Raw genomic sequence first — 21565 nt, 5'->3', positions numbered from 1 at the left:
AGAGGATCTGGGGGGGAAACGCTTGCGAAAGCTGGAGGTCTTGCGTGTGAGAGGCAGTGCCTTTGACAGGATGGACCGCGAGACTCTCATTTAAGGGGGGTATTTTAAATGAAACCGTACATGCACCACCTGCCTGAGTCATGATGAACATGTGAAGCAAGTTTGAATCCCCATGTCAGAGGATCTAGAGGGGGAACGCTTGCGAAAGCAGGAGGTCTTGTGTGAGAGGCAGTGCGTTTGTGTAAAGTTGAGAGGTCCATTTAATTTCTCTGGAAACGTTCAGATATGGCCGATTTAGAGCTCAACTCTACTTCTGTTCTTGAGTTCGTCAAGTGCGCCAAGCGAGGCGGAGCGGAGCTGGTCGCCCGCACCATCAAAGAGATGGACAAGCAGGTGTCTCAGCTGGATCAGGAGCTGCTGCAGGCTGTACAAAGTAGGAGGGCGGACATTGTGCAGTCCCTGATGGAGACGGAGCGGCTGCTACAAGATTACATTGCAGTTGAACAGTCCGTGCAAGCCGCCTTCAGCCAGTCGTATCTATTAAAGGAGCTTCTCCACGACCAACCCCTTCTGAAAGCCGCCGAGGCGGAGGAGCTCGCTGCAGAACGCCGTCTGTCCCTCCTAGATGAATGCACCTCGCTGCGGTTTGACCAGGAGATTCTGGAAGGGTCCTTTGACAGAATGGCGCCGCTGCGCGATGCCAGGACGTGCATGGCGGTTCTGGATCTGTACGAGCGGACCCAAACAGGTCAAGTGAACAACGTGGCCTTTATGCATCAGTTAGTGAATTATAATATATTTTTTATATATTTGATTTCATTTTCGTCCAGAACTGTAGAAACAGCATGCGAGTGGAGGGCGCTGACTGTACGAGAGGCCCGGCGCGTGGTGACGCAAACGACTCCGAGTTCGTCCTTGAGCGTGGCCGTGGATGTTCTGCATAAGATTGGTGAGCTTTCCGATGCGGTGGAGGAGGTCAGGATGGCTATGCGACGGAACGTATCTCTGAAGGACCGGAAGGGGGCGATGTTGGTGCAGGTCAGAGATTGGACAGATATGATCACGGTGTTCACACAGAAGTCTTTGGCCCTGGACGCAATTCTACCGCCTGATGTTGAGTTCATCACTCCTCAGCTGCTGGCAGACGCTTTGGCAGGCATCTGCGACCTCCTCAGACCGTGGAGAGAGGAGGTTCTCAAGGCAGCAGCCCAACCAGTGCCTCTGAATGAGCTTCCTGTCGTGGAGGCCGTCGGGGAAATTGGGGGCCAACTCGAAAAGGCAGATACGAAGATTCGGAAGGTGGGGTTATTTTCTGTGAAGGTCGTAGCGTGTTCCCTATATGATGTCCAGGCTCTTCGTCTAGGGTACCACACGTGCTCTGACCCCCTGAAATCCTCTTTGCTGTCCTTTTCTACCGCTCATGAACCACAATTCTCTTCCTTGCGGTCTCCGCTTACCACCCCCATTCTGGACATACGCGCTCTTTTCCTGACGCGGGCTCAAACCAGATTCGAGTCCTTATTGGACATTCTGTTCCCAGATCCGACCGAGGGCGTCATCACGCTGCCTACTGCGTCGGATACCAAACAGTGAGTCCATATCATTTCGTATCCATGCGTGTATTCTTTTATTGTGAATATTCATTTTTTAATTATATTTTCCCAGATTTATACGCCGAGTTCTTGCGTTTCTCAAGCGCAGATTTATCTCCGAAATTCCTGTGTGCCTGGCCATTCTCGACGCCATTCGCTGCCGTCTGTTGGCTACACGTAGCGCCCTGCAACACCGAGAGGCCTCCAGATTCGAAGAGCTGGTGCAGCTGACCTTTGACCAGGCCATAGTGGCCGACGTAGATCCGGAATGGAACGAGCGACTGGTCAGCTTCTGCCATGCGATTGTTGCGTAATTGAAGGAGTGAACCATTTTTACCTTTAAATTATTGTACGAGTTTCATCACGAGATCGTACACTTTTATTCAGTCACTTTTGGCAGGCTCGTTTTCGTTCAGCGTAATACTGTGAAAGAGGGCCTGCCTTTTTTATGGCCTTGTGGTAAATTAACTTGCGTAACTGTTGGGAAGGCTGAACTACCTGTACGCCTTTTCGGAGCGCGATAGCCGACTCCACATTCTCCCGGTCCTCCTCGTTGACGATTAGCAGCACTAAATGTCGCCTGCGAGAGATCTGTGCGTCCACCAGCCTGGTGATACCCAAGCCTGCTGCCACATCCAGTGGACTGGCTGGCGGACTCGCCCATGCCAACCAGATCTCAGTGTAGCTTCCTTCGGTATCAGATGAGACTGAGTCCGATTGGAACGGCGTCGAAACGGCGGCTGGAATTCTTGGACTGGCCGACCTTTGCATTTTCCTGGATATGGCTTGCTTCAGTTTCTGCGGGATCCTGGCGAGGCGCGCTGTGGTGTTTGATTCTTCTTCTCTTGGGAGCCGTTTTCTGCAGCAGTCAGTACCTAGCATCTTTACACCTGATAGACCCAATAGAAAGCGCTCGTTGCATTCCCTTCCCTCAATGCAGGCCAGACGCATAGAATGTAGTATTTAAGATACTGCGTATCCTAAATTGCTGAGAAGATTGACGACGGACTATTCTGGATGCGCGATGCCAGGACGTGCACGGCGGTTCTGGATCTGTATGAGCGGACCCAAACAGGTCAAGTCAACCACGTGGCCTTTATGCATCAATTAGTGAATTTTATTTTATTTTTATTTTATTTCATTTTCGTCCAGAACTGTAGAGACAGCATGCGAGTGGAGGGCGCTGACTGTACAAGAAGCCCGGCGCGTGGTGACGCAAATGACTCCTAGTTCGTCCTTGAGCGTGGCCGTGGATGTCTGCAAGAAAAGTCTTGAGCTGAGCTCAACTCAAACTATGCTCGACTGACTGACTGAATTTGAGAGGTGTGGCATACATGGGAGTTCCACGACGACCTTGAAATACCACAACTCTCAATGTCTTTTTACTTATCTCTTGACCTATCTAGTTCTGCGATCTATGTGAGAGAGAGACATTATCAGATGGGAATCAGACCGTCGTGAGACAGGTTACTTTTATCCTACTGTCTTCTTCCTTCTAAAGGATACTAGTCAAGTACGAGAGGAACGACTAGCCTACAAAGGAGGGAACTCCAAGGCTACACGTAGCGCCCTGCAACACCGAGAGGCCTCCAGATTCGTTCAACTTTTCATTCTTTCCATTCGTCAGCTCTTTCAACTTTTCATCGTTATACTGTGAAAGAGGTCCGTTGCCTGCCTTTTTTATGGCCTTGTGGTAGATTAACTTGCGTAACTGTTGGGAAGGCTGAACTACCTGTACGCGTGCGATCGCCGACTCGACATTCTCCCGGTTCTCCAGCACTAAATGTCGCCTGCGAGAGATCTGTGCGTCCACCAGCCTGGTGATACCCAAGCCTGCTGCCACATCCAGTGGACTGGCTGGCGGACTCGCCCATGCCAACCAGATCTCAGTGTAGTTCCCTGATGACAATGTTCGGCTTCTACATTTTCTCTTTGCAGTCGTTTTCCGAAGCAGTCAGTGCCTGACATCTTTACTCCTAGAAAGCAGGCCAGACGCATATAATGTACTATTTAAGGTACGGCGTATCCAAAATTGCTGAGAACATTGACAGCGGACTATTCTGGAGATCCAACATCAGGCACGAGATAGGTCGCCAAGGTCCACGTGGAATGCGTCAACCACAGACCTGTGAAGGCGTTGCCTCTAAAGGACTTAATCACTATGGGGTGCGGTACGGGGAGCACTCCGACGAGGGTTGACCGCCGAACGAGCTTCACGCAGCCTCGCTGGTCGAGGTCATGGCTTTCACGTTGTATTTCAATGTGGGGCAGGAGATGCACGATCACCCTCTGAACAATCTTTAATTGGAGCTTCGGTTTCCACTCATCAAACCAATCAGCAGAGGGGCACCAATCAGACGCTGTGTCGACCATTAGTGAACATTGTTGAATTATTAGCGACTCACTTCCGTCGACCACTGCTTCCGCAATGCTGTCGAATGACAGATTATCCACTGCCTCAAACAGCTCATGCTGCCGAAGGATAGCGTAGACAAGTTCCGCGTTCCCCTGGGAGAAGATATTATGGACGTCATCCGCAATAAAACATAAGGTTCTATCTAAAATAATTATATCTTATATAATTATATCTTATCATATCTTACCTCAAATTGATACTGAATCAGGTTGTTTATGACCTCGAAAACAGAGATCAGCTGTTGGTAATTGAGTTGCTGAGAACACAGCCATTTGGGTCGAGAAAAGCGCTGGACAAGGTTGACCAACCGCCGAGCGCTCTGAACATTGAAGCTCTTCACATAGGGAGATCTGGAAACGATGACACATCGAGAATGAGCAAAGTAGGAGAAATTCAAGTGCATATCTTACACATTACTGAGCGTAGCCATCAGCATGTCAATGCCACTGTCCATCGGGTGAGCTCCATTGGTGGAAGCCAAAAGAAGCCTGGACAGAGATAAAATAAAAGAAATCAGAAAAAAAGAATTCAATACTTCTTGAACCCCTACTTCCAGACTGCGAATAATACGTGATCGGCCAGGCAACACGGGGAGCCTGGAAATCCAAGATCAGAGGAAATCTCAACCTGATCGTTCAATCTCACTGAGAAATCTCGGGATGAGGACAGAAGTAGTAGGATGAACTCCACTAAGCACATGCGGTCAAGTAACAACTGGTTCTGTAAGTCAGGAAGCTGTGAAGCGTGAAGGAGACGTACGAAACGGCTGCTTACCTTCTCGTGACTCGCTTCGAAGCACGCCATCGCTGTTCTCACAGAAAAGCGTAGTAGGCAACGAATGATGGAGGGCGCCTGTGCGTGCTGCACGAAGAGTGCGAAGAACTGAGACGGATTAACCACATCGTTAAGTAAATTAAAAATAAACGCCAAAAAAGGAAAATTGCATAAGGGAAAATCGCTCACATCCTCATTGGTTGACAGTAGCTTCCAGAGAAGAATGCAGACGAGATGTGTCGCGTCCATCGGCGAGTCATCTGCAAAGTAGGTAGCGAACTTATCCAGCGCTCCCAATCGAACATCGAAACCCTGAACCAGATAATCAAGGTCGGTAATCACTTTGAGATTAGAGAGCACAACCTCGAAGACATTACGTTTACCGCTGCGAAGGGATCAAAAACATAAATCTATTGGAAGACCTACCACTTGGTGGCGACAAGCCCATCTATGAGCAGACAGCAATGCCGAAAGAAGGTGTCCTCCGCCACGGTAAACTGCTTCTGTCGGAAGGTACAACTGAGCAGGGACGAGAACAGAGTGGCCGTGTACGGGAGTTCACCGGAAGCGTAGAGTGTGAGGATAGGCCAGTCTTGCTGCTTGTCAGACGGGGGAGCAAACACGGGCTCGCTGAGCACTGTAGTGAGTGTAGACAGAACACAGCAACGGTTTCGAAGCAGCGCGTCCGACTGCAGCACCCGTACGGGCTTGTGTGCGACGCCTCCCTGCCAGAGGCAGCGTGTGGCCACCACATGGGCTCGCTCAGTTTCAGTCCTAATTGGCACCGACAAGTCGACGCAGAAACTGAAAACTCAGTGAAACAACAGAAGGACTAATCTAATGGTACGAAACATAATGATTGCAAATATTAGTACGAAATTCGATGATAATTGTAAATAAATATGGGACTCACTTTCGAGAAAAAAGAAGCTCGCTTAGTGCTGATAGAAGTCGATGAGCCAGTGGCTGGGTAGACGGAGGAGAATCGACACTCAAAAGAGAGGCCAGTGCACTGGGGATCAATTAGCATGAACTGTACGGAGACTTAAAAGAAAAGAGTAAAAGGAAGAGTACAATTTACCTTGTGGCCCTTTCGCCCGCAGGCTTCGTTGAGATTGTGTCAGTCTCCTTGGCAGACTGAACCTCTTCATCCTCTGCAGGCATCGTTGAGATTTCACGGGTGTCAGCCTCTTTATGGGACTGAACCTCCTCGAGGCTCCAGAGGACATCCTTGGCCAGTTCTGAGAAGTTGTTGGGTAAGCCAAAAAAAGTTAACCAAGAGAGAAAGTGTCTTTACCAGCGTTTTTTTGAAGATGTAGCTCGGCAACTAGAAGTCCCAGAAGTCGCAAAGCTGCCCTCACAAACACCTGCTCCTCCTGAGTGATACCTTCCAGGCTCATGTGGCCTTTCGTGCCGGCCTTCGACAGCACAGTTGTCAAGAAAGTCAGGGCGTATTTGTAGTCTCTTCCGTTGGATAGTTCTAACGCCTGCCGCCAAAACAGTCCATCTGCTTCGTGCTGCAGCACCGTCGCCCAGTCACTCCTTTCTCCTCGCACCAAAGCCCCCAGAGCGTCGCCGGCCTGCTCAACAGATAGAGTGGTTCCCATCCTAATTCAGAAATTATTTTTGATGGCCTGAGCACGAGTGAGCGTCTAATGAGGGCAGAGCAGGGAGACATGGAGGCGCAATTTTTTTATTCAGAAGAAAATACTGACGGCATGTATTTAAATCTTCGCAATAAAAAAGGAAGTGTTCTTAGAAACCGATTCGTTGAGCAACGAGGTTGAAGAGCCATCCCAGCAGCCCCAAAAAGGTTAACGTGAGGACCAACTTGAGGAAGAAGTGCATAGACGGCCCACCCTTTTTCAGCACCGCGTGGACCTTTGCATTCACGTTTAAAAGTTCCTCGTTAGCTGCATCCGCCTGGCGACAGAGGTCCATCGCGATTAGGTTTTGCTGGTCGGCTTTCTCGCCAATGCGAATGGCGATGTCGCCTAGACGATCAACCACCTGCCCAATCTCGTCGATTTGGTGATCGAATTGCTGGTCTCGCTCAGCCCAACGTTGCATAGCTCCTTGCTCCTCAGCGTTGGGCTCGCGATACTCTCCCTTCCCTTTGGGAAGTTCAATACCAAACTGTTCCATTTGCGATCGGAAGTCCGTCATCTGCATCAGTTCGTTCTCTGTGAATCCTGCAGCGTTGCTGGCAAGATTTCGGCATTCCTCGATCTGATGCTTCAGCATCTGCATATCTTTGAATCGCACATCAAGCTGCTGCTCGTCAAACTGCTTCTTCAGGCGAGTCTGACGTTTGAACGCTTCCTTCATCGCTTGGAACAACTCATCCAGGCTTCTCAGGCTGCTGTTAATTTGCGCGCCCTTCTGGATGACCTCAACAGTGTTGCCCTGTGTCTGCTGCAACAGGTGCCGGCTCCGGACATTGTCTTTGGTGCTCTCCACCAACTCCAAGATCTGTCGTTTGATTTTCATAAACTCGTCCTCCTTGTTCTTGTCCTCGCTGGTCATCCCGCTTCCTTCGAGCAAATCGCCTTCCAGGGACTCAACCAACTGGATCATTTCTTCCAGCTCCCGTTGTAAGCGGTTCTTCCGTATAGTCAGAGACCACTTACGCTTGGGGGGTGCTTTCTTCTGCATCAGCCTGATGGCCGTGAAGTAATATTCACAAAATTGAAACCGAATTTCCACAGTTTCCACCTACATGCATTCGCATGTGTCAATCTTTTACATTTCTACACTGCCAGTTTCGTTAGCGTTCATGTCAAAATCAGTCTTGGGTTCTAAATCTTCTCCGTATTGGATGGCGTGATCGGCTGCTCTGAGACATTCGTTGATGCTGGATTCGTCGTTGTAGTTCAGAGTGACAAATTGCACCAGCGAGAACTCAGTCAGTAAGCTGCATATTTGCCAGTGAAGCTTCCGATACTTCTCTCCGAACACGCCGGATACGGCGCCAGCGATCTCGAAGGGCTCTCGAGCGAGCATGTTTTCGATTTCTTCCGTACGATCACCAAGAAGGTCGCACTTCGTGAGTACCTGCAATATATGAGCCAAATCCGCCGAAAACGCAACCTACGCTTAAGTACGGAACTTCCAACCGAATCATCGCCGACAACGTTGACAACGCCCCGCTGAGAAACTTCGACGGATCGGAGACGAAAGACACGTCCATACAATAGATCGCAATCACTCGGTAGTCCCAGCGCTCTAATGCAACGACAAGGTCGCGCATGACGGACAAGTGAGTGTAGAGCTCTATTTGGCCTGGGCAGTCGAGTAGCAGGAAGTCGTCGTCCCCTACCCAGTCGAGACCTTCCTCGAGATCTGTGAGGTTGTCCACCACGTACTCCATGGCCTCCACCAGGCCTCCATTGGGCCCGAGGTCCATGGCTTCCGTTATGTCATCGAGGGTGACTATGTCCCGAATGTCAAAAGAGCACTCATATTTGAATGTTTCAGCAGCGGGGTCCAAATTCAGCACTTTGCAGCTCCGGCCAATGACTGTGCAGTGCTCCTGGATGATGGAACAGTAGGTGCTTTTGCCGCAGCCGGCAGGGCCAATTACAAGCTGTGCGTACTTCATAAATACCAAATTGTTCGGGACTGAGAGGGATCAGGAGAGGAAACCGGATCATCAAATTGTATGGCAATCATAACGGCAAGGTGTTTGTGGTCGTCTAGTGCACCGAACAACGCCACATCTCCGAATTAGAAGAAATGTTGTGGGGTTTAATAGATTACGTGCACTTATTTTCATATTCCATTTTCTCATGAAAGTAGTTGCTGTCCTTCTGGCCATTGGTCGTGGTGCCTGTCCTGCAGGTGTGTCCGAGGAGAGTGGCCTGTGCGTTCCTGATTGTGTGGGCATAGGCTGCGTGCAAGTTGTGGAGCGGCAGGTTCCAGCGGTGATGTGCAGCTCCGGTTTTTCATACGAGGGACTGGAGGGGTGCTGTGTGATGGACGAGGAAACTGAGGCGCAGTATATCTGCCCTGATGGAAGCCCGTCTGACGGCTATGTATGCACCAGGACGACCAAGCCCGTTTTCACTTGTGAGGAGGACTTTTCTCTTGAAGACGGATCTTGTATTCGACACAGGAAGGATACCATGGATGCTCAGTGCCCCTACGACTCCAAAATGGACGGCTTGTCTTGTCTAGAAAAGATTCCTGTGGAACTGGTTCCTGAATGTCCAGTCTCTTGCTACAAGGAGGGTGACCAGTGCTTCACCAACAAGACCTTTGCGCATTCCCTGATGTGTCCTCCTGGCTGGACGCTCGACGGTGGCCGCTGCGTCATGAGTGAGATGGTGGACTGCACCGACAAGACGCTACCAGGCGAAGGATGCGGGCCTCACTGCTACATCGACATGCAGTGCTCTGGGGAAAAATGCTTCGCCAGTCGGGATGTCATTCAACAACGCATTGCGGAGAGGAAAGGGAAGCGGTTCCTGGGTAGCGCCACGGCTGACGTGTGCTCGACCCAGCCCTGCAAGGTTTCTAAGATGACCAAGAAAGCTGACTCTAGCAGTCTAGAGTTAGTCTCGAAGACGTGCCTCCGAAGAACTGAGACGGACCCTGAGATCTTTTGTGAGGGACCTGCTGAGGCGGTGTTCAACGGCAAAGAATGCTGTGTGCAGATTCCAGTCCCCCCAGTCTACAAGTGCCCAGTACTCCGATTTGGAGCTACTGACGACGAGTGCTACCGCCTGAAGCGCAGGCCGGCTCAGTACATATGCCCTCCGGGCTTCGAGCAGAAGTGCCGTTCTGGATCTGCGTTCCCAAGGCCCGCCACGTGTCAGTGCGTTGCGGTGGACCACGAGCCCTCTACCCCCGTCTGTCCTGAGGGTTCTGCGCTCCATGATGGGTTGTGTGTCCTCTTCGAAGAGCCTGTGGCCTATTGTGCGGACGAGGGAGCTACTTTGGACGGCCAGGTCTGCGTCAGGACGATTAGGGAACCCGTTCGCATGCGGACGACAATCACTCTGGAGTGTCTCGGAGAGCGGTGCTTCGACAAGCTGAAGTCAGAGATAGCGAGAGCGAATCTGCTCCCCAGCGGCCTCGACGGCACTCCGAGTCCCGATGTTGAGGATGTTGAGATCGTGACCAAGAAGTTAGGGCGACGTAGGGGCCGTCGCTGTGAGGAGTGTCCCGCTCATCTGGAGACAGTGGAAGAGCTTTAGAATGGTACACCGTCAAAGGACGGTATGTAACTGAGGTGTTCGTGAAAGTATTCATTGCTTTTCGTTATGTAACTTTGCCTCATTTCCGCACGCAAATTCGGCTGCCTCCTCTCGTACTTTGGCCTTCTCCTTATTTAATGTGTGTGCCGGAAAAAAACATCAGCACCACTCCGACTCCTGATTCCATTTCAACTACGACCGCCGACTCAGCTGCCACATGGGATCCTACGTGTTTCATGTAGGGAAAGGCATTGCAGCGGAGGACTTGGCGCAGCAGTGGGTGGGGCCGTGAGCCGGCCGAATTCCAAAAGGTTTACGATGAGCCTGGGACGGTGTGGGCTATCAGCGCTTGCTTTGATATCACTCCGGAACCGTTAAGCACTACTGCCGGTGACACAACTACCTCTACTGCCACTGCGATAACTGAACCTCCTACCACTGACCCCACCACGCCATTCAAGTGGCCCCACAAGTGTTTTATGCTGGGGGATCAGGGATGGCGTTTGCGGTTTCTGTTGAGGAATGCTTCGTGCGTGCAGGCGTGGACTTATCTTGTTGCTGTTGGAACCTGCTCGATGTTTCCAGTGTTTCGCGTAACGGGTTTGAGACGAAGTTCCGCTCCACTACCGCCAGACTTTGATGCCCTCGGATTGCATAAGTCACGCGGCAGGACCGAACCAGTATGACATCAGTGTTGTCCCAGCAGTGTTCGTCGATGGCTAACGACTGTCATTTGAGAACGGCTGGATACTTCACGCCTGCTGACAACAAGACGTCATCGTTGATGATGTGCGTTGTTGACAGAGGCGTCATAATCTCTACCCCTACTCCACCTCCAGCTACGCCGTTTCCGTTGAAGGAGGGCTTTCTGGAACACGTCAACTTTCCTTGCAACGTATCAGTGCTTTCTGGAACACGTCAACTTTCCTTGCAACGTATCAGCTGTTGCTTCAAGTGTCGCCACCAGGGAGGACTGCTTCAGTACAATTCCGATTGCGTTGAGACGCGGAATGAATGCTGGATGCGAATGATCCGGAGTGGTCGCCTGAGTTTACGTCCGGAACTCTCTCCTGTTTCACATAACTCAAGGAAAAATCTCCAGAAACGAAAGTCCTTTCCTGTCGTATGCGTACAGCGATTCCCGCTCTGTGCATCGCTGGTGCCAGCCATCTCTCACCAATCCAGACACCTCCCAACGATCCCCGCACCGCCACTGTGGCGTCGCTACCAAATGGGTTGAGGACTCTGCTTGTTCAGGACCCAAGCGCTACACGAGCCGCGTTTTCCTTAACGTTCAATGTGGGGTCTTGGGATGACCCTGTCGAGCTGCCCGGAATGGCTCATTGGAGTGAGCACTCCCTCTTTTTGGGGTCGTTTGCTCATGACAAGCCCTCCGCTTTCGACGTGTTCTTGTCGTCGAGAGGAGGCCGAGTTAATGCGTACACGTCATCAACCCAGACGGTGTTCTTCGCAAGTCTGGTGGTGTCTGGCCTTGCCGACGGTTTAAGCAGATTCTCGGCGTTGTTCAGACTTCCCTCTCTGCACGCTGACCGGGTTGTTCGAGAAGTTCGTAATGTCAACTCCGAGCACAGTAAGAACCTGTCAAACGACGTGGCTAGGATGTGGGAAGTCATCATTGACCATCTTCCTAAGCCATTTGACAAGTTCGCCACGGGAACGAAAAATTCTCTGGTTGAAGATCCGCAAGGGCGCGGGATCGACTCACCTTTGAAGCTGAAACGGTTCGTGACCACCCATTACTGCGCTCGTAACGCGGCTGCCACCGTAATATCACCTTTGGACATGGAGGCTATTTTGCCAGCGGTTGAGGCTACATTTGGCCGGATTCTGCCAGACAAACACGGGCAATGTCGGCATGCTCCTCGAGTGCTCACAGGCGATATCCAGGCAGCTTCATTCAAGATGAAAGGCGCTGTTCCCACGACTGTGCTGGCGGTGCCCCTGCCAGCCTCTAGGCGACCGATGTTCGCGAGCTTGTTGGGGGACACGTTGTCATCACTGGTTAGAGACACCTGCTTACAAAATACTAGCAAGGTGTCGTCCTTTCTGGATGTGCACATAGAGAACCCCACGTCTGAGTTCCCATTGCTGGCCATGGCGGTGCCCATGGACGACAACATAGACGAAGTCAAATCGGTGGTAGCTGCTCTACTTAGCTTGCTAAAGAATGTTAGAAAAGGCGAGCATGAAAATTACTTCAAAAAGGCTACATCCAACGCCAAAAGTGAGTTATTCGAAACAAATATTATTATTTACAAGAATAATTTCGTAGCAATAATTGTGAACATTTTGACATGTCCCAGAACGCGAAAGTCTAACATCTCCGTCTTCGGACATGCTCGCTGAAGCCGGAACCCTCTCGTCCTCGTTGGCCCTAGTTCATTCCGATGAGGAGATTCCTGGAGTTTTCTCGTCGTTCGTGGGTGACGACGCAGAATTATGGACGGAGTTTTCCCAGCTGGTGAAAGGCATTCAGGTCGAGACTCCCCTAGTGGTGTGGATGACGCGCCAGCCAGTCAAGCCCGATCATGTCGAGCCATGGTACAAGACCCCCTACGAGGACGTGGACCTGCTGAATTCGCCTGAGCTCACTAAGTGGACGAAACAGCCTGCGGTAGAGGCTTGTGCGAATCACAAATTGGCAAAGTCGAAGATGAAACTCTTAAGAACGGGATCTTTGTGGAGTGGAGGATTTAGAAGTGCAACACCAACGACAACCGTCAGATTACTGTACACAGCTCCCAGTGAAACAGACATGCTGACCCTCAGTCTCCTGCATCAGTACATCAGCCACAGTATGGATACGTTCACGAGCAGCAAGAAGGGGTCCAGATTAAAAGACTGCGGAGTCGACCTCTCAGCGGTTTACACGCCGGTAGGCCCGGAGGTTAGCATTACGTGTAGGTTGTCAGGTGTTGGTCACACAGTTCCGAATGCCAGAGTGTACTCACAAGAGCTCTCCCAATTTGTCCAGAGGTTAAACGCCGGGCTGAACTCCTGGGAACGCTTCCCTGCTGAAATTTGCGTCGGCCGGCGGATGAAAATCGATTCCCAGATCTCTCAGGCTCCGCTGGCGATGCTGGCAGCGGGGGAGGCGCATGCGGCACTGTACGAGCCCAGCCTGACGCTACAGCAGGAGGCTCAGCTGCTAGACGCGATGATTGAGTCGAAAGACTGGCCGGACGCGCCTTCAGACTGGACCTGGACGGGGTTGTTAGTCGGGAACAGAGATTATTTGGATGACTGGGCTCCTTTTCTGGCAGAGCCCCCCACGGAGTTTCGCCAGTACCGCCGACGACAAATCAAGTCTCAGCTACGACGGTTTCCAACCGATCAAGAGACCAGTGCTGTGGTGCTCACCGTCCCCGTCTCACCCAAGTACATGCCTGGAACCCCAGAGTGGTTGGCAAGTGTGCATCTGGAGCAGGCCCTGGCTAGTAGGCTCTCTGCATACCTGTTTGATACGCTCCGAACGCGAGACTCCCTAGGATACATCGTGACAGCTCGAAGCGGATTGCTCCCAGACAGGACATCCACCTTCTTAGAGGTGGTGCTGCAAACGGATAAGGAGAAGGCCGAAAGAAAGGTGCAGCAGGCACTGCGTTCGTTTCTGTTCAAGGAGTTTCCCAGCCCCTTAGAGTGGCTCTCGCCAGAAGAAATCGACACTATGAGAGAGGAGGTGCTCAGCGACACGTGCCACCCTCAGCCGAGTCTAGCTCGCTACTGCGACAGCCTCTGGGCATCGGTGCTGGCCAATCCAGCGGCCCCCAGATTCAACCGCCAAGGAGGCACCTGCGAGTTCCTGCGTCACGCATCTGTGAAACACATCCGCCGAATGCTGCTGCGAATCGCCGAGAGCTGGCAATCGGAGCCGGAGGTCACCTTTATTTTCCAAGCTTCTAGTGCGCGTAAGCCTTACTGACGCTGCCGGTGAGGCACACGTCGTTCAAGTACGTAAGATCCGCGTTGCTTTGGTTCCCGCGAACGAACAGGTAGAGAGATGTTATGTTTCGGAACTTAGTGCCGAGAAGAGTGGCCTGGTGGGTGAGTGATTCCATGACAAAGGTTTGAAGTGGCTCCAGATCCTCCACGTCGGCGAAATCCAGAGCTGAGAATCAATGTCAGCGCTAAATTAGAATATAAGCCAATAAATATATATCACATAAAAGACCTAAGATAAATCAACCTAAAGTAAATTCCATTACCATCCTTGTTAGCGAAACACTGGACCTCTGATGGAGCGGCCACACTAACGTCTGAAACATCCGGTGGCGAATCTGCAGTGACGACAATCTGGTGGCGACACGCGGCTCGCCTCACCTCTGAAACTGTGACGGGAACCCCAAACGTAAATTTTAGGAGCAGCTGCTCGTCAGTGTCCGAGAGAAGGCATACAGAGTCTTGAATCTGTGACGGAAAGGAAGGAGCCTCACGTCTATCAAGTCTTCCAGCGAGGAGTACTCTTCACTTGCGTTCAGTACCACGCACTGACTCCGAACAATGGCAGACGATTGAAGAAGATTGACGTTGGTGGGCGCTGCCTCCGGAGCCTTCCGGTGGTTGCGCATCAGGCTGGTGTTAGTGCTGGTTGTGTCAATGTTCATTTCCGAAAAATGCCAAATATCGCACAAATCATTCGTTATTTTATCTTATTTATTAAATAATTTGTGGGCGAGACCGATTTTCAGAACTAGATGATTCACTCAATATTGGCTCAGAGACGCTTCAGCTGCAGCCCAAGGCACCTTACCCCTACCTCAGCGATCTCGCATAATGGGCAGAGAGTGTGGCTGTACTTCAGTGCGAGATGAGCTCCGCAGTAAGGACACACTGCTGCGTCACCAGGCAATTGCTTCAGGTCCTTGGCGCACACCACAGACGTCTCTGGCGAGATATGCACCACGCGAACGTCTAATGCGTTAACAGCGTTGTTCTCGACGCGACCCAGCACCTGCCGTGCTCCGGCAACCGCCTTGTTGGCCTGATCGGTTAAACCAGGAACGGACTGGAAGTCTCCGTTGATGATGGCCTTGCAAATCTCAGCACAGGTCCTAAAGGCCTTCTCCTTGAATAGTTCACCTAGAGCCCGTTGAAGCACGAGCAACCGATGGGCAGGGAGCAAGTCGAGTGATACAGCCAGTGTGATGAGTTCCAGTCGTCGAGCACCCTCAGCTGACTTGATCGCGCGTTCGAGAAGAAACTGCAGCTTGTATGCCGCCGCCCGTTTCAAGGCGGTGAGGAAGAACTCCTCCTCATCCGCAACAGCCAATGTGAACGCCTGAAGAGTCGTCGTCGCTGTTGCCAATCCAGCATCAGTATTGCGTGTTTGGAATAACTTGTAAATGGTCGCTAGTTGGCGCTCGAAGTAAGCAGCGCCAAAGGGAAGAAGGGGTTCCGGCTCGAAACGCTTTGACCCGCTGCTTAGAATGGGGTACTCCAGCGACTCGGCCATGGGAGATCCGGGCAGGTACGCGCACGTAGAGAACACCAGCTGTTTGGCTAGGTCTCGTAAGGGTTCAGCGTTGACAAGTCCAACTCGGTGTTGCAACAGGTTCAAAGCGCCCTTGTAATCGCCAAGAAGAATGAGATCCGCGGGCATTTTGGATCCGCTGTCGAACATTCGCTGCAGTGCGCTGGGCAGGCGAGCATTCGGCACAGTCTTCGCAGGTGGCCTCTCGTCATCAAACGGTACGGTGACATCGTCGTCCCAAGCAGAAAGGTCCATGTGATTCCAGGCAGCGGTGAAATCTCTCTGTGGAGCAGCATCCTGCAGGCTGGACGGAGGCGCCACCTGCGCTGGAAGCGACGTCACACCCTCAGATTGTTGCATTGCGAGGTCAAAGGACGACAGCGGCTGCACCTCGCTTATGCCTGGCCAGTTAGTGGCAGAGGAAGGCTTCACAGGTGCGATGAAGACACGTTCGGGTAACTCGAGTGGTTGATTGTGCTTCACATCGGCGGTAACGGCATCTAGCATTGCCCGGTCTACGGAATCTGTAGGGAGCCCGTTACTCAGGCGTATGGCCGCCGCAAGAGCGGAGTGGCCCAAGGAACTCACCACCTCAGCTCGGGCAGTTGGCTCGTCTGTGTGATGGCTTCTATGTGCACCTACTGTTAAGCAGACTGGCGGTGAACACGCCAAGCGGGTCGTCGAGCTTCTTGAATAATTGCTGGAGCCGTCCTAGTTTTTCAGTGTGGCCGCTCATGACATACATGAGCATCAGATCGTTGAAGGACCGAGCCTTCTGGAAAGAAGCCTCAGCCATTTCAAAGTTGCCCAGGGTGAGGGCGTCGAGACCTAGCTTGTGCCAGAATGATTTCTCATCCAGTTCAATGGCACACGCCTCAGCAACCTTCAAGTTACCAATCTCCAGCGCCAAGTGGAACTTAGTCGTACAGTCCTCTACGAACATGAGTGCCACATCCGCATGTCCCGATTGTTTTAAGTGAGCGACCAAAGAATTGCCGCAGAGGCGCCCGTTACGAATGAATAACGCCACCTTGTCGAATCGTTTCTCTCGTAGAGCTGCCTTCAGCTGAGGTTCCACCGTGCCGACAAGCTGCTTTGCGAAGATAGGGGCGTCTCGTGATATCGCATGGAGGAATCCTTGCTCGACTCGCAGCATGTATACAGCCGCGTCTTTCACCGCTTGCAGTATGCCCGTGAGATCGCCCTCCAACAGGTACTTTACGTGGTCCAGCGTGCAGAAGTACAAGCAAGTCGAGGTTTCGTCGAAGCAAATGGACTTGATGCGGAGAGTTTCATGGTGGGTCCCCAGCACCTTGACAGTGTCCCCCACGACACTGCCTAGAATGACGTGGTGACGACTCATGGCTCCGAAGTGGACTCCATCCAGAGCCCACTTCACCTCCTTCACACCTCCATAGGGGGCTGAAATGGAGCTTAGGCATCGCGCCGTTGCGACGTCAAACAAATGCATAGTCGCGTCATCCTCTTCGAGCAGCAAGAGACGACCAGAGCCTGCTGGGAATATCTTGCTGACCGGCAACGAGATTTCCACGCGTTTGACGGCCTCCAGTACAGTTGAGACGACGGAGAGAGTGGTACTGGACGTCAGCATCGCCAACCGCTGGCGGTTGAGGAACGCGGCTGCCAGGGCCTCTGACCTGTAAGTTTTGAACATCTGCTGGAAGCCGCCAGCGTTGTTGCTGACTACGATGTCATGGTAAGTCGGGCCCGAATCTTCGCCAGTTGGTTGGTGGGTGACGAGTACTTGGATGTCAGCTGAAATGACGTGATGCAACGAACCCACAAGTCTTAAAGACCTCCAATAAAAGTAAAAAAACAAATGCCCCTGGATGCGATAAGGAACACAAATAGCATAACACACATATGAAGTAGAGAAGAGTCGTACCAGAATTCGGTCCGTTGTATGGGTTTATCTGGCACGAGGTGATGCATTGGGTGTAGGGTTTGGTGATCTGGACGATCTGTTGCTCCAGCTGGGAGTGAATGTCGCGGATCGTAAGCCATTCATCCTTCACGACGAACAGCCGCGTATCGTGAGCAGGAATTGCATGGGGAACACGTTCCCTTTCCAATTTGAAGACCACCATTCCTGTGTCATGTCCTACAGCAACAACATCACTGTTGGGCTTCACGGCGAGAACCCAAAAACGATCATGTTCACGTCTGTAGGAATGTAACATGGTTCTTTTGTTGATGTCCCAAATGCGGATAGTCTTGTCCTCTGAGTTAGATATGAGCAGCTCCTTCGTGGGGTGAAATGCAACGCAAGATACGTTGTTGAAGTGACCTCGGAAGCTCCACACATTCCACCACTTCGCGCCTGAATAGCGCCAAAGCCGGACAACGCGGTCGTCTGACGCCGAAGCGATTAGGGGCAATGTTGGGTGGAAGCAAGCCCAATTGACGCCCCTGTCATGGTCCTCGATGACGAACCGACAAATGGCATCAGAAGTGCCAAAAAGGTCCACCGGCGCCCCACTGTTCCCTGCTCGGGAGTCGTGCTTCTCTCTCAACCCTTCGATGTCCCAGACTCGAACTGTCTGATCCAACGAGGCCGTGAGGAGTATGTCTTGACTTGGGTGAAACTGTGCACACATCACGTAGTGATTGTGTCCGGCGAGGATGGAAATGCAGTTGCGGTTCTGCCAATTCCAAATACGGACGGTCTGATCGTCGGACGCCGAAAGCAACCAGGGGCTTTCATGATGGAATTGCACCGTACGGATGTAATCCAAATGTCCCAGAAGGGCGAATTGCATTTGACGTGTACGGTAGGACCAAACGATAACCTTAAAGTCATCACCTCCACTTGCGAAAATGGGTTGCGAGCCGTGGAAGTCGACTCCTCTTACGGGGCCTTCATGTCCTTCGAATTTATCGAAAAGAGCGCCCAGGTGGTAATCCCAAAGCTGGATTGCCCCATTGTGAAGCGAGACCAGAACCCAGGGGTGCTGAGGGTGGAAGGCGAGGCCTTTCACACGAAAACTCCGGGTCTCGCACTTCAACAGCATTTTGCCCAATTTACAATTAGTCAACAGGTGAAAAACCTCCTCCTCAGACCTTCAGAAGGGGAGCAGAGGAGTCTGAGCGTTTAGCCTCAAGGTGCACAAAGATGTGCCGTAGTTCACAAAGACATCATTGAGACTTGGCGGCATCACTCACATGAACCTTCTGACACTCCTTGCGTTCGGCCTGTGAGAGAAGGGCGCCATCCAATTCTGTTTCCTCCACCAGACGCCGCAGCTGCTCGTTGGACTCATCGAGAGACGACGCCTTCAGCATGCCGGCCTTAAACAAGGCGCTTGGAACGAAGTCGAAAGGGTTGTCGAGTGCCCGTTTTGAGCACACGCTAACCAGCCGCGAGTTGATCCCACCCAGCGACTCAGCCGCGACGACTAGACGCGCCACCAACGCCTTCCGCTTCTCCCACTTAGCTTGGAGTGCGATAAGTGTCTCTTCGTCCACAGAAGTTGTCAGAGACCTCAGAATGCTGACGGGGTCGAACTCCTCCAGATGCCTCTCTTTCCCGTCCTCCAAAAGACACACTCCTGGGGCAACGCGGCTAACCGGACACCCAGGAGGAAAGTCATTACGCGATAGATTAAATGTGTACACCGGAATCCGCAACAGCTGCCGGAGCACCGGCACAAACGGTTGCAGCGTGACACATCCCGCACAACCCGCCATCTCGGACACGAGAAGGAGAGGCCTCGAGACTTCTTGGAAGGAGTCGTGACTTAACCCACCTTCATCGAGTGCTGGCTCGCTCCTCGGTTGGAAAAACTTCTCAGCTGTCGCTAGGTCCAGCTTGTCAGTACCGCTGGGAAGCGGCAGTCGTTGTCGTCGCATACCTTTGAACAACCAGATCGCCTCTTGTGCTGACTCGTGGTAAAACATTCGAGGAGCGGGTTCACCCAGACTCCTAAGTAGTTCCAAAAGACTCGGACTGGCCTCGGCCAGCGACTTTCTGGAATCAGCGTACACCACGACGAAGTTGTCGGACTCCTGGAACAGCTTATCGGTGATGTCAGGCAGCTCGCCGGTCCACGTATGCAAGAGCTTCACCTCGTCAAGCGTCATTTTTGGTTTCTGGAAGTGGGGCAGTTTGTTTGAGAACCAGCGCTGGGGAATGCTTGCGTGGTTGTTACAGCGAAAGCGAAGTCCTCTGCTCAGGGCTTCGAGCATACAACGACAAATTTCGTCGTTTCCATTTGTGTCTATGAAAGAGTCCTGTCATTGTCACGGATATCAACGAGTTCCTCTGTTCTTCAAGCCTGATAAGCCACCTTGTGGTGCAGAGAAGAGTACTGGTCTGACGGCAGCACATGGTAGTCGAATTGCTTCGCGGCGTTTGGTGCTTGGGTATAAGTCTGGACCTCGTAGGCAACGTACTCGTCAGGCTTCGCACAGCAGCTACCGCAGTCCATGACACTACCAGGAACGAGTAAAGCCAGCACCACGAACACCTTCAGCAGGAGTTCTATCAGCGCCACAAGGCACACGATCGAGTGGAAGTGGTGGGTGAAGTCCTCCACAGACTGCCACGCGTTGCTGAACCATTTGGAGGCTGTTCTTGAAAGCCCTCTCACTCACGCCAATACAGCAAGAAAAAAACGTCCTGTGCTAATGAGATTACGATGAAGCCCAGCAGCACCCTCTGCTGGCGCTAAATGAGGAAAGACACACGGGCTCACGAATCGCTTCGATACGAGCTGCATCCTCTGATGGTGCACATCGTTGTACTGCCATTCATGTAGCATCTGGTCTTGGCGATACTGAGGGCTGTGTCGGGCCTCTCTGAAGCTCACGATGTCAGTGCGTCGTCCGGAATGTGGAAGAATACCCACCAGATGAATAGGAACAGTGGAAGGTTGTAGTCTGCGCGTGACAGGCAGCTTATCGCAGCCAGCCCAGCTATGGACAGGAAAACTGCTTCAATGGCCTGTATCGACGTATCCCAACCCTCACCTTGGTGGAGAAGACGGCCATAATTAGACATTTCAGACAAGAATGACTCACAGAACATCAAAAAGCAGCTAGCCCTTAAGGAAACCACTTTTGACCAAATAGCGAATAGCCGTCAACAGCTTTGTCTCATACTCGCAAACGTCATCCTTCACCAGCCTGTATATCAACGGAGGTCGCATGTGGATGTCAAGGTTGGCTTGGTGTCGAAGGTCTAAATACCGATAGTATGCAGCCAAGTCGTGAGACTGCTTGCAGTCTGCGCCGAATTTGCAGTCCTTTTTGCACAGGATGCGCTCGCAGATTTTAAACGGCTCTCGGAGAAGGTAGTGGGGAATACTCCTCTTACCCTGCATAACGGCAGCTTTATTGAGGTAGCTCTCCAGAAGGCCCTGTATTCTCTGCCGTCTGGCTGGCACGGGCATGTTGTTGTTTGGCACTGTCTCAAAAACGTTGTCGTGGATTTCCCGTTCTCGTCGGAGAACGCCAGACATCGACGGAATGAATGCTGACGATCCGCGAATATTCAGTCCGTGCGCTGACCCTGCTCCTTTCTTCAGCATGGACTCGAACATCGGCAAGGGTCCAGAACTTTTTTCCTTTTTCTTCGAACCGGGAAAACGCGCTCGTCGCCGCGCTATCCATTCATTGACCACTTCCGGGTCATCAGGCAGCCGGCCTTGCCGGTCTCGCACATGCTTCATCGCGTGGAATATCATATATCGTGCAGGCGCCGTAAAGGTACAGCCTTCTTCGTCGCAAGGAACATGTTCGGCATCGATGTGGGTCTCCAACCCTCGTTCCGAGTGGAAACTCCGAGAACAGACATTGCAGTGGTGTTCCTCTTCGACAGGAGGCGGTTGAGCGGCTGTAGCGCGGTTTAGGAAAGGATTGTGCGAGCGGGAACCGAATGTTGGTGGGGTCATTGGAGGGTATGAGCCGGAGGATGGGAATCGAATGTTGGTGGGGTCTCTGGAGGGCACCACAGGCATGCGGTGAGAGGCAGCAGGAGGATAAATCTGACGCGGACCAGGAGACGCCAAGACTGCCGGTGCCCGGAGCGCCGGTGCGCGAACCTGCTCTGTTGAGTGGCTCTGATTTCCAGTCG

The 21565-nt window shown here is 52.1% G+C and overlaps 11 protein-coding genes across 20 annotated transcripts; 3 read left to right on the top strand and 8 right to left on the bottom strand.

Annotated features, from left to right (window-relative positions):
- Positions 1 to 285: 285 nt before the first annotated feature.
- Positions 286 to 1906, top strand: KVP17_001611 (uncharacterized protein; the record flags this gene model as incomplete). 2 transcript variants are annotated; one of them, XM_068517182.1, is made up of 3 exons in its annotated part: positions 286 to 779; positions 831 to 1589; positions 1666 to 1906. In XM_068517182.1, the coding sequence occupies 3 exons, from the start codon at positions 286 to 288 to the stop codon at positions 1904 to 1906; spliced, it is 1494 nt and encodes a 497-aa protein (XP_068375393.1). The 2 variants fall into 2 exon arrangements, with proteins under 2 accessions (XP_068375393.1, XP_068375394.1); XM_068517183.1 differs by having other exon boundaries at positions 286 to 1589.
- Positions 1907 to 1979: 73 nt separating this feature from the next.
- KVP17_001610 (uncharacterized protein) lies at positions 1980 to 2543 on the bottom strand (the record flags this gene model as incomplete). Its single annotated transcript, XM_068517181.1, has 1 exon — positions 1980 to 2543. One exon carries the CDS (start codon positions 2541 to 2543, stop codon positions 1980 to 1982), a length of 564 nt encoding a protein of 187 aa, XP_068375392.1.
- Positions 2544 to 3647: 1104 nt separating this feature from the next.
- On the bottom strand, positions 3648 to 6389 carry KVP17_001609 (uncharacterized protein; the record flags this gene model as incomplete). 3 transcript variants are annotated; one of them, XM_068517179.1, is made up of 7 exons in its annotated part: positions 3648 to 4100; positions 4196 to 4358; positions 4419 to 4496; positions 4559 to 5167; positions 5209 to 5586; positions 5696 to 5794; positions 5864 to 5946. In XM_068517179.1, 7 exons carry the CDS (start codon positions 5944 to 5946, stop codon positions 3648 to 3650), a joined length of 1863 nt encoding a protein of 620 aa, XP_068375390.1. The 3 variants fall into 3 exon arrangements, with proteins under 3 accessions (XP_068375390.1, XP_068375389.1, XP_068375391.1); XM_068517178.1 differs by lacking the exons at positions 4196 to 4358; positions 4419 to 4496; positions 5696 to 5794; positions 5864 to 5946 and adding an exon at positions 6144 to 6389 and having other exon boundaries at positions 4654 to 4743; positions 4768 to 5167; positions 5209 to 5471; XM_068517180.1 differs by lacking the exons at positions 3648 to 4100; positions 4196 to 4358; positions 4419 to 4496; ... (2 more) ...; positions 5696 to 5794; positions 5864 to 5946 and adding an exon at positions 6054 to 6389.
- A 148-nt stretch (positions 6390 to 6537) lies between these two features.
- Positions 6538 to 8383, bottom strand: KVP17_001604 (uncharacterized protein; the record flags this gene model as incomplete). 3 transcript variants are annotated; one of them, XM_068517168.1, is made up of 3 exons in its annotated part: positions 6538 to 7497; positions 7537 to 7836; positions 7877 to 8383. In XM_068517168.1, 3 exons carry the CDS (start codon positions 8381 to 8383, stop codon positions 6538 to 6540), a joined length of 1767 nt encoding a protein of 588 aa, XP_068375380.1. The 3 variants fall into 3 exon arrangements, with proteins under 3 accessions (XP_068375380.1, XP_068375379.1, XP_068375378.1); XM_068517166.1 differs by lacking the exon at positions 6538 to 7497 and having other exon boundaries at positions 7525 to 7836; XM_068517167.1 differs by lacking the exons at positions 7537 to 7836; positions 7877 to 8383 and having other exon boundaries at positions 6538 to 7437.
- A 187-nt stretch (positions 8384 to 8570) lies between these two features.
- KVP17_001613 (uncharacterized protein) lies at positions 8571 to 9980 on the top strand (the record flags this gene model as incomplete). The annotated part of the gene is made up of 1 exon (XM_068517185.1): positions 8571 to 9980. One exon carries the CDS (start codon positions 8571 to 8573, stop codon positions 9978 to 9980), a length of 1410 nt encoding a protein of 469 aa, XP_068375396.1.
- A 1125-nt stretch (positions 9981 to 11105) lies between these two features.
- On the top strand, positions 11106 to 13923 carry KVP17_001606 (uncharacterized protein; the record flags this gene model as incomplete). 2 transcript variants are annotated; one of them, XM_068517172.1, is made up of 3 exons in its annotated part: positions 11106 to 12225; positions 12305 to 12901; positions 12929 to 13923. In XM_068517172.1, the coding sequence occupies 3 exons, from the start codon at positions 11106 to 11108 to the stop codon at positions 13921 to 13923; spliced, it is 2712 nt and encodes a 903-aa protein (XP_068375384.1). The 2 variants fall into 2 exon arrangements, with proteins under 2 accessions (XP_068375384.1, XP_068375385.1); XM_068517173.1 differs by having other exon boundaries at positions 12305 to 13923.
- A 236-nt stretch (positions 13924 to 14159) lies between these two features.
- On the bottom strand, positions 14160 to 14605 carry KVP17_001607 (uncharacterized protein; the record flags this gene model as incomplete). Of its 2 annotated transcripts, XM_068517174.1 has the most annotated exons (3): positions 14160 to 14294; positions 14322 to 14408; positions 14435 to 14605. In XM_068517174.1, the coding sequence occupies 3 exons, from the start codon at positions 14603 to 14605 to the stop codon at positions 14160 to 14162; spliced, it is 393 nt and encodes a 130-aa protein (XP_068375386.1). The 2 variants fall into 2 exon arrangements, with proteins under 2 accessions (XP_068375386.1, XP_068375387.1); XM_068517175.1 differs by having other exon boundaries at positions 14160 to 14408.
- A 110-nt stretch (positions 14606 to 14715) lies between these two features.
- KVP17_001605 (uncharacterized protein) lies at positions 14716 to 18503 on the bottom strand (the record flags this gene model as incomplete). 3 transcript variants are annotated; one of them, XM_068517171.1, is made up of 3 exons in its annotated part: positions 14716 to 16085; positions 16114 to 17247; positions 17276 to 18503. In XM_068517171.1, the coding sequence occupies 3 exons, from the start codon at positions 18501 to 18503 to the stop codon at positions 14716 to 14718; spliced, it is 3732 nt and encodes a 1243-aa protein (XP_068375383.1). The 3 variants fall into 3 exon arrangements, with proteins under 3 accessions (XP_068375383.1, XP_068375382.1, XP_068375381.1); XM_068517169.1 differs by lacking the exon at positions 14716 to 16085 and having other exon boundaries at positions 16100 to 17247; positions 17354 to 18503; XM_068517170.1 differs by lacking the exons at positions 16114 to 17247; positions 17276 to 18503 and having other exon boundaries at positions 14716 to 15978.
- A 124-nt stretch (positions 18504 to 18627) lies between these two features.
- On the bottom strand, positions 18628 to 19572 carry KVP17_001612 (uncharacterized protein; the record flags this gene model as incomplete). The annotated part of the gene is made up of 1 exon (XM_068517184.1): positions 18628 to 19572. The coding sequence occupies one exon, from the start codon at positions 19570 to 19572 to the stop codon at positions 18628 to 18630; it is 945 nt and encodes a 314-aa protein (XP_068375395.1).
- A 188-nt stretch (positions 19573 to 19760) lies between these two features.
- KVP17_005225 (uncharacterized protein) lies at positions 19761 to 20481 on the bottom strand (the record flags this gene model as incomplete). The annotated part of the gene is made up of 5 exons (XM_068515031.1): positions 19761 to 20043; positions 20082 to 20158; positions 20187 to 20274; positions 20301 to 20434; positions 20461 to 20481. 5 exons carry the CDS (start codon positions 20479 to 20481, stop codon positions 19761 to 19763), a joined length of 603 nt encoding a protein of 200 aa, XP_068375397.1.
- Positions 20482 to 20528: 47 nt separating this feature from the next.
- KVP17_001608 (uncharacterized protein) lies at positions 20529 to 21161 on the bottom strand (the record flags this gene model as incomplete). Its single annotated transcript, XM_068517176.1, has 1 exon — positions 20529 to 21161. One exon carries the CDS (start codon positions 21159 to 21161, stop codon positions 20529 to 20531), a length of 633 nt encoding a protein of 210 aa, XP_068375388.1.
- Between the last annotated feature and the right edge of the window lie 404 nt (positions 21162 to 21565).

The sequence above is a fragment of a genome (genome assembly GCF_019968985.1).
Source record: "MAG: Porospora cf. gigantea B chromosome Unknown PgB_NODE_325_length_22137_cov_159.007, whole genome shotgun sequence".
Lineage (NCBI taxonomy): Eukaryota > Apicomplexa > Conoidasida > Eugregarinorida > Porosporidae > Porospora > Porospora cf. gigantea B.
This window is presented reverse-complemented; position numbering and strand designations above follow the sequence as displayed.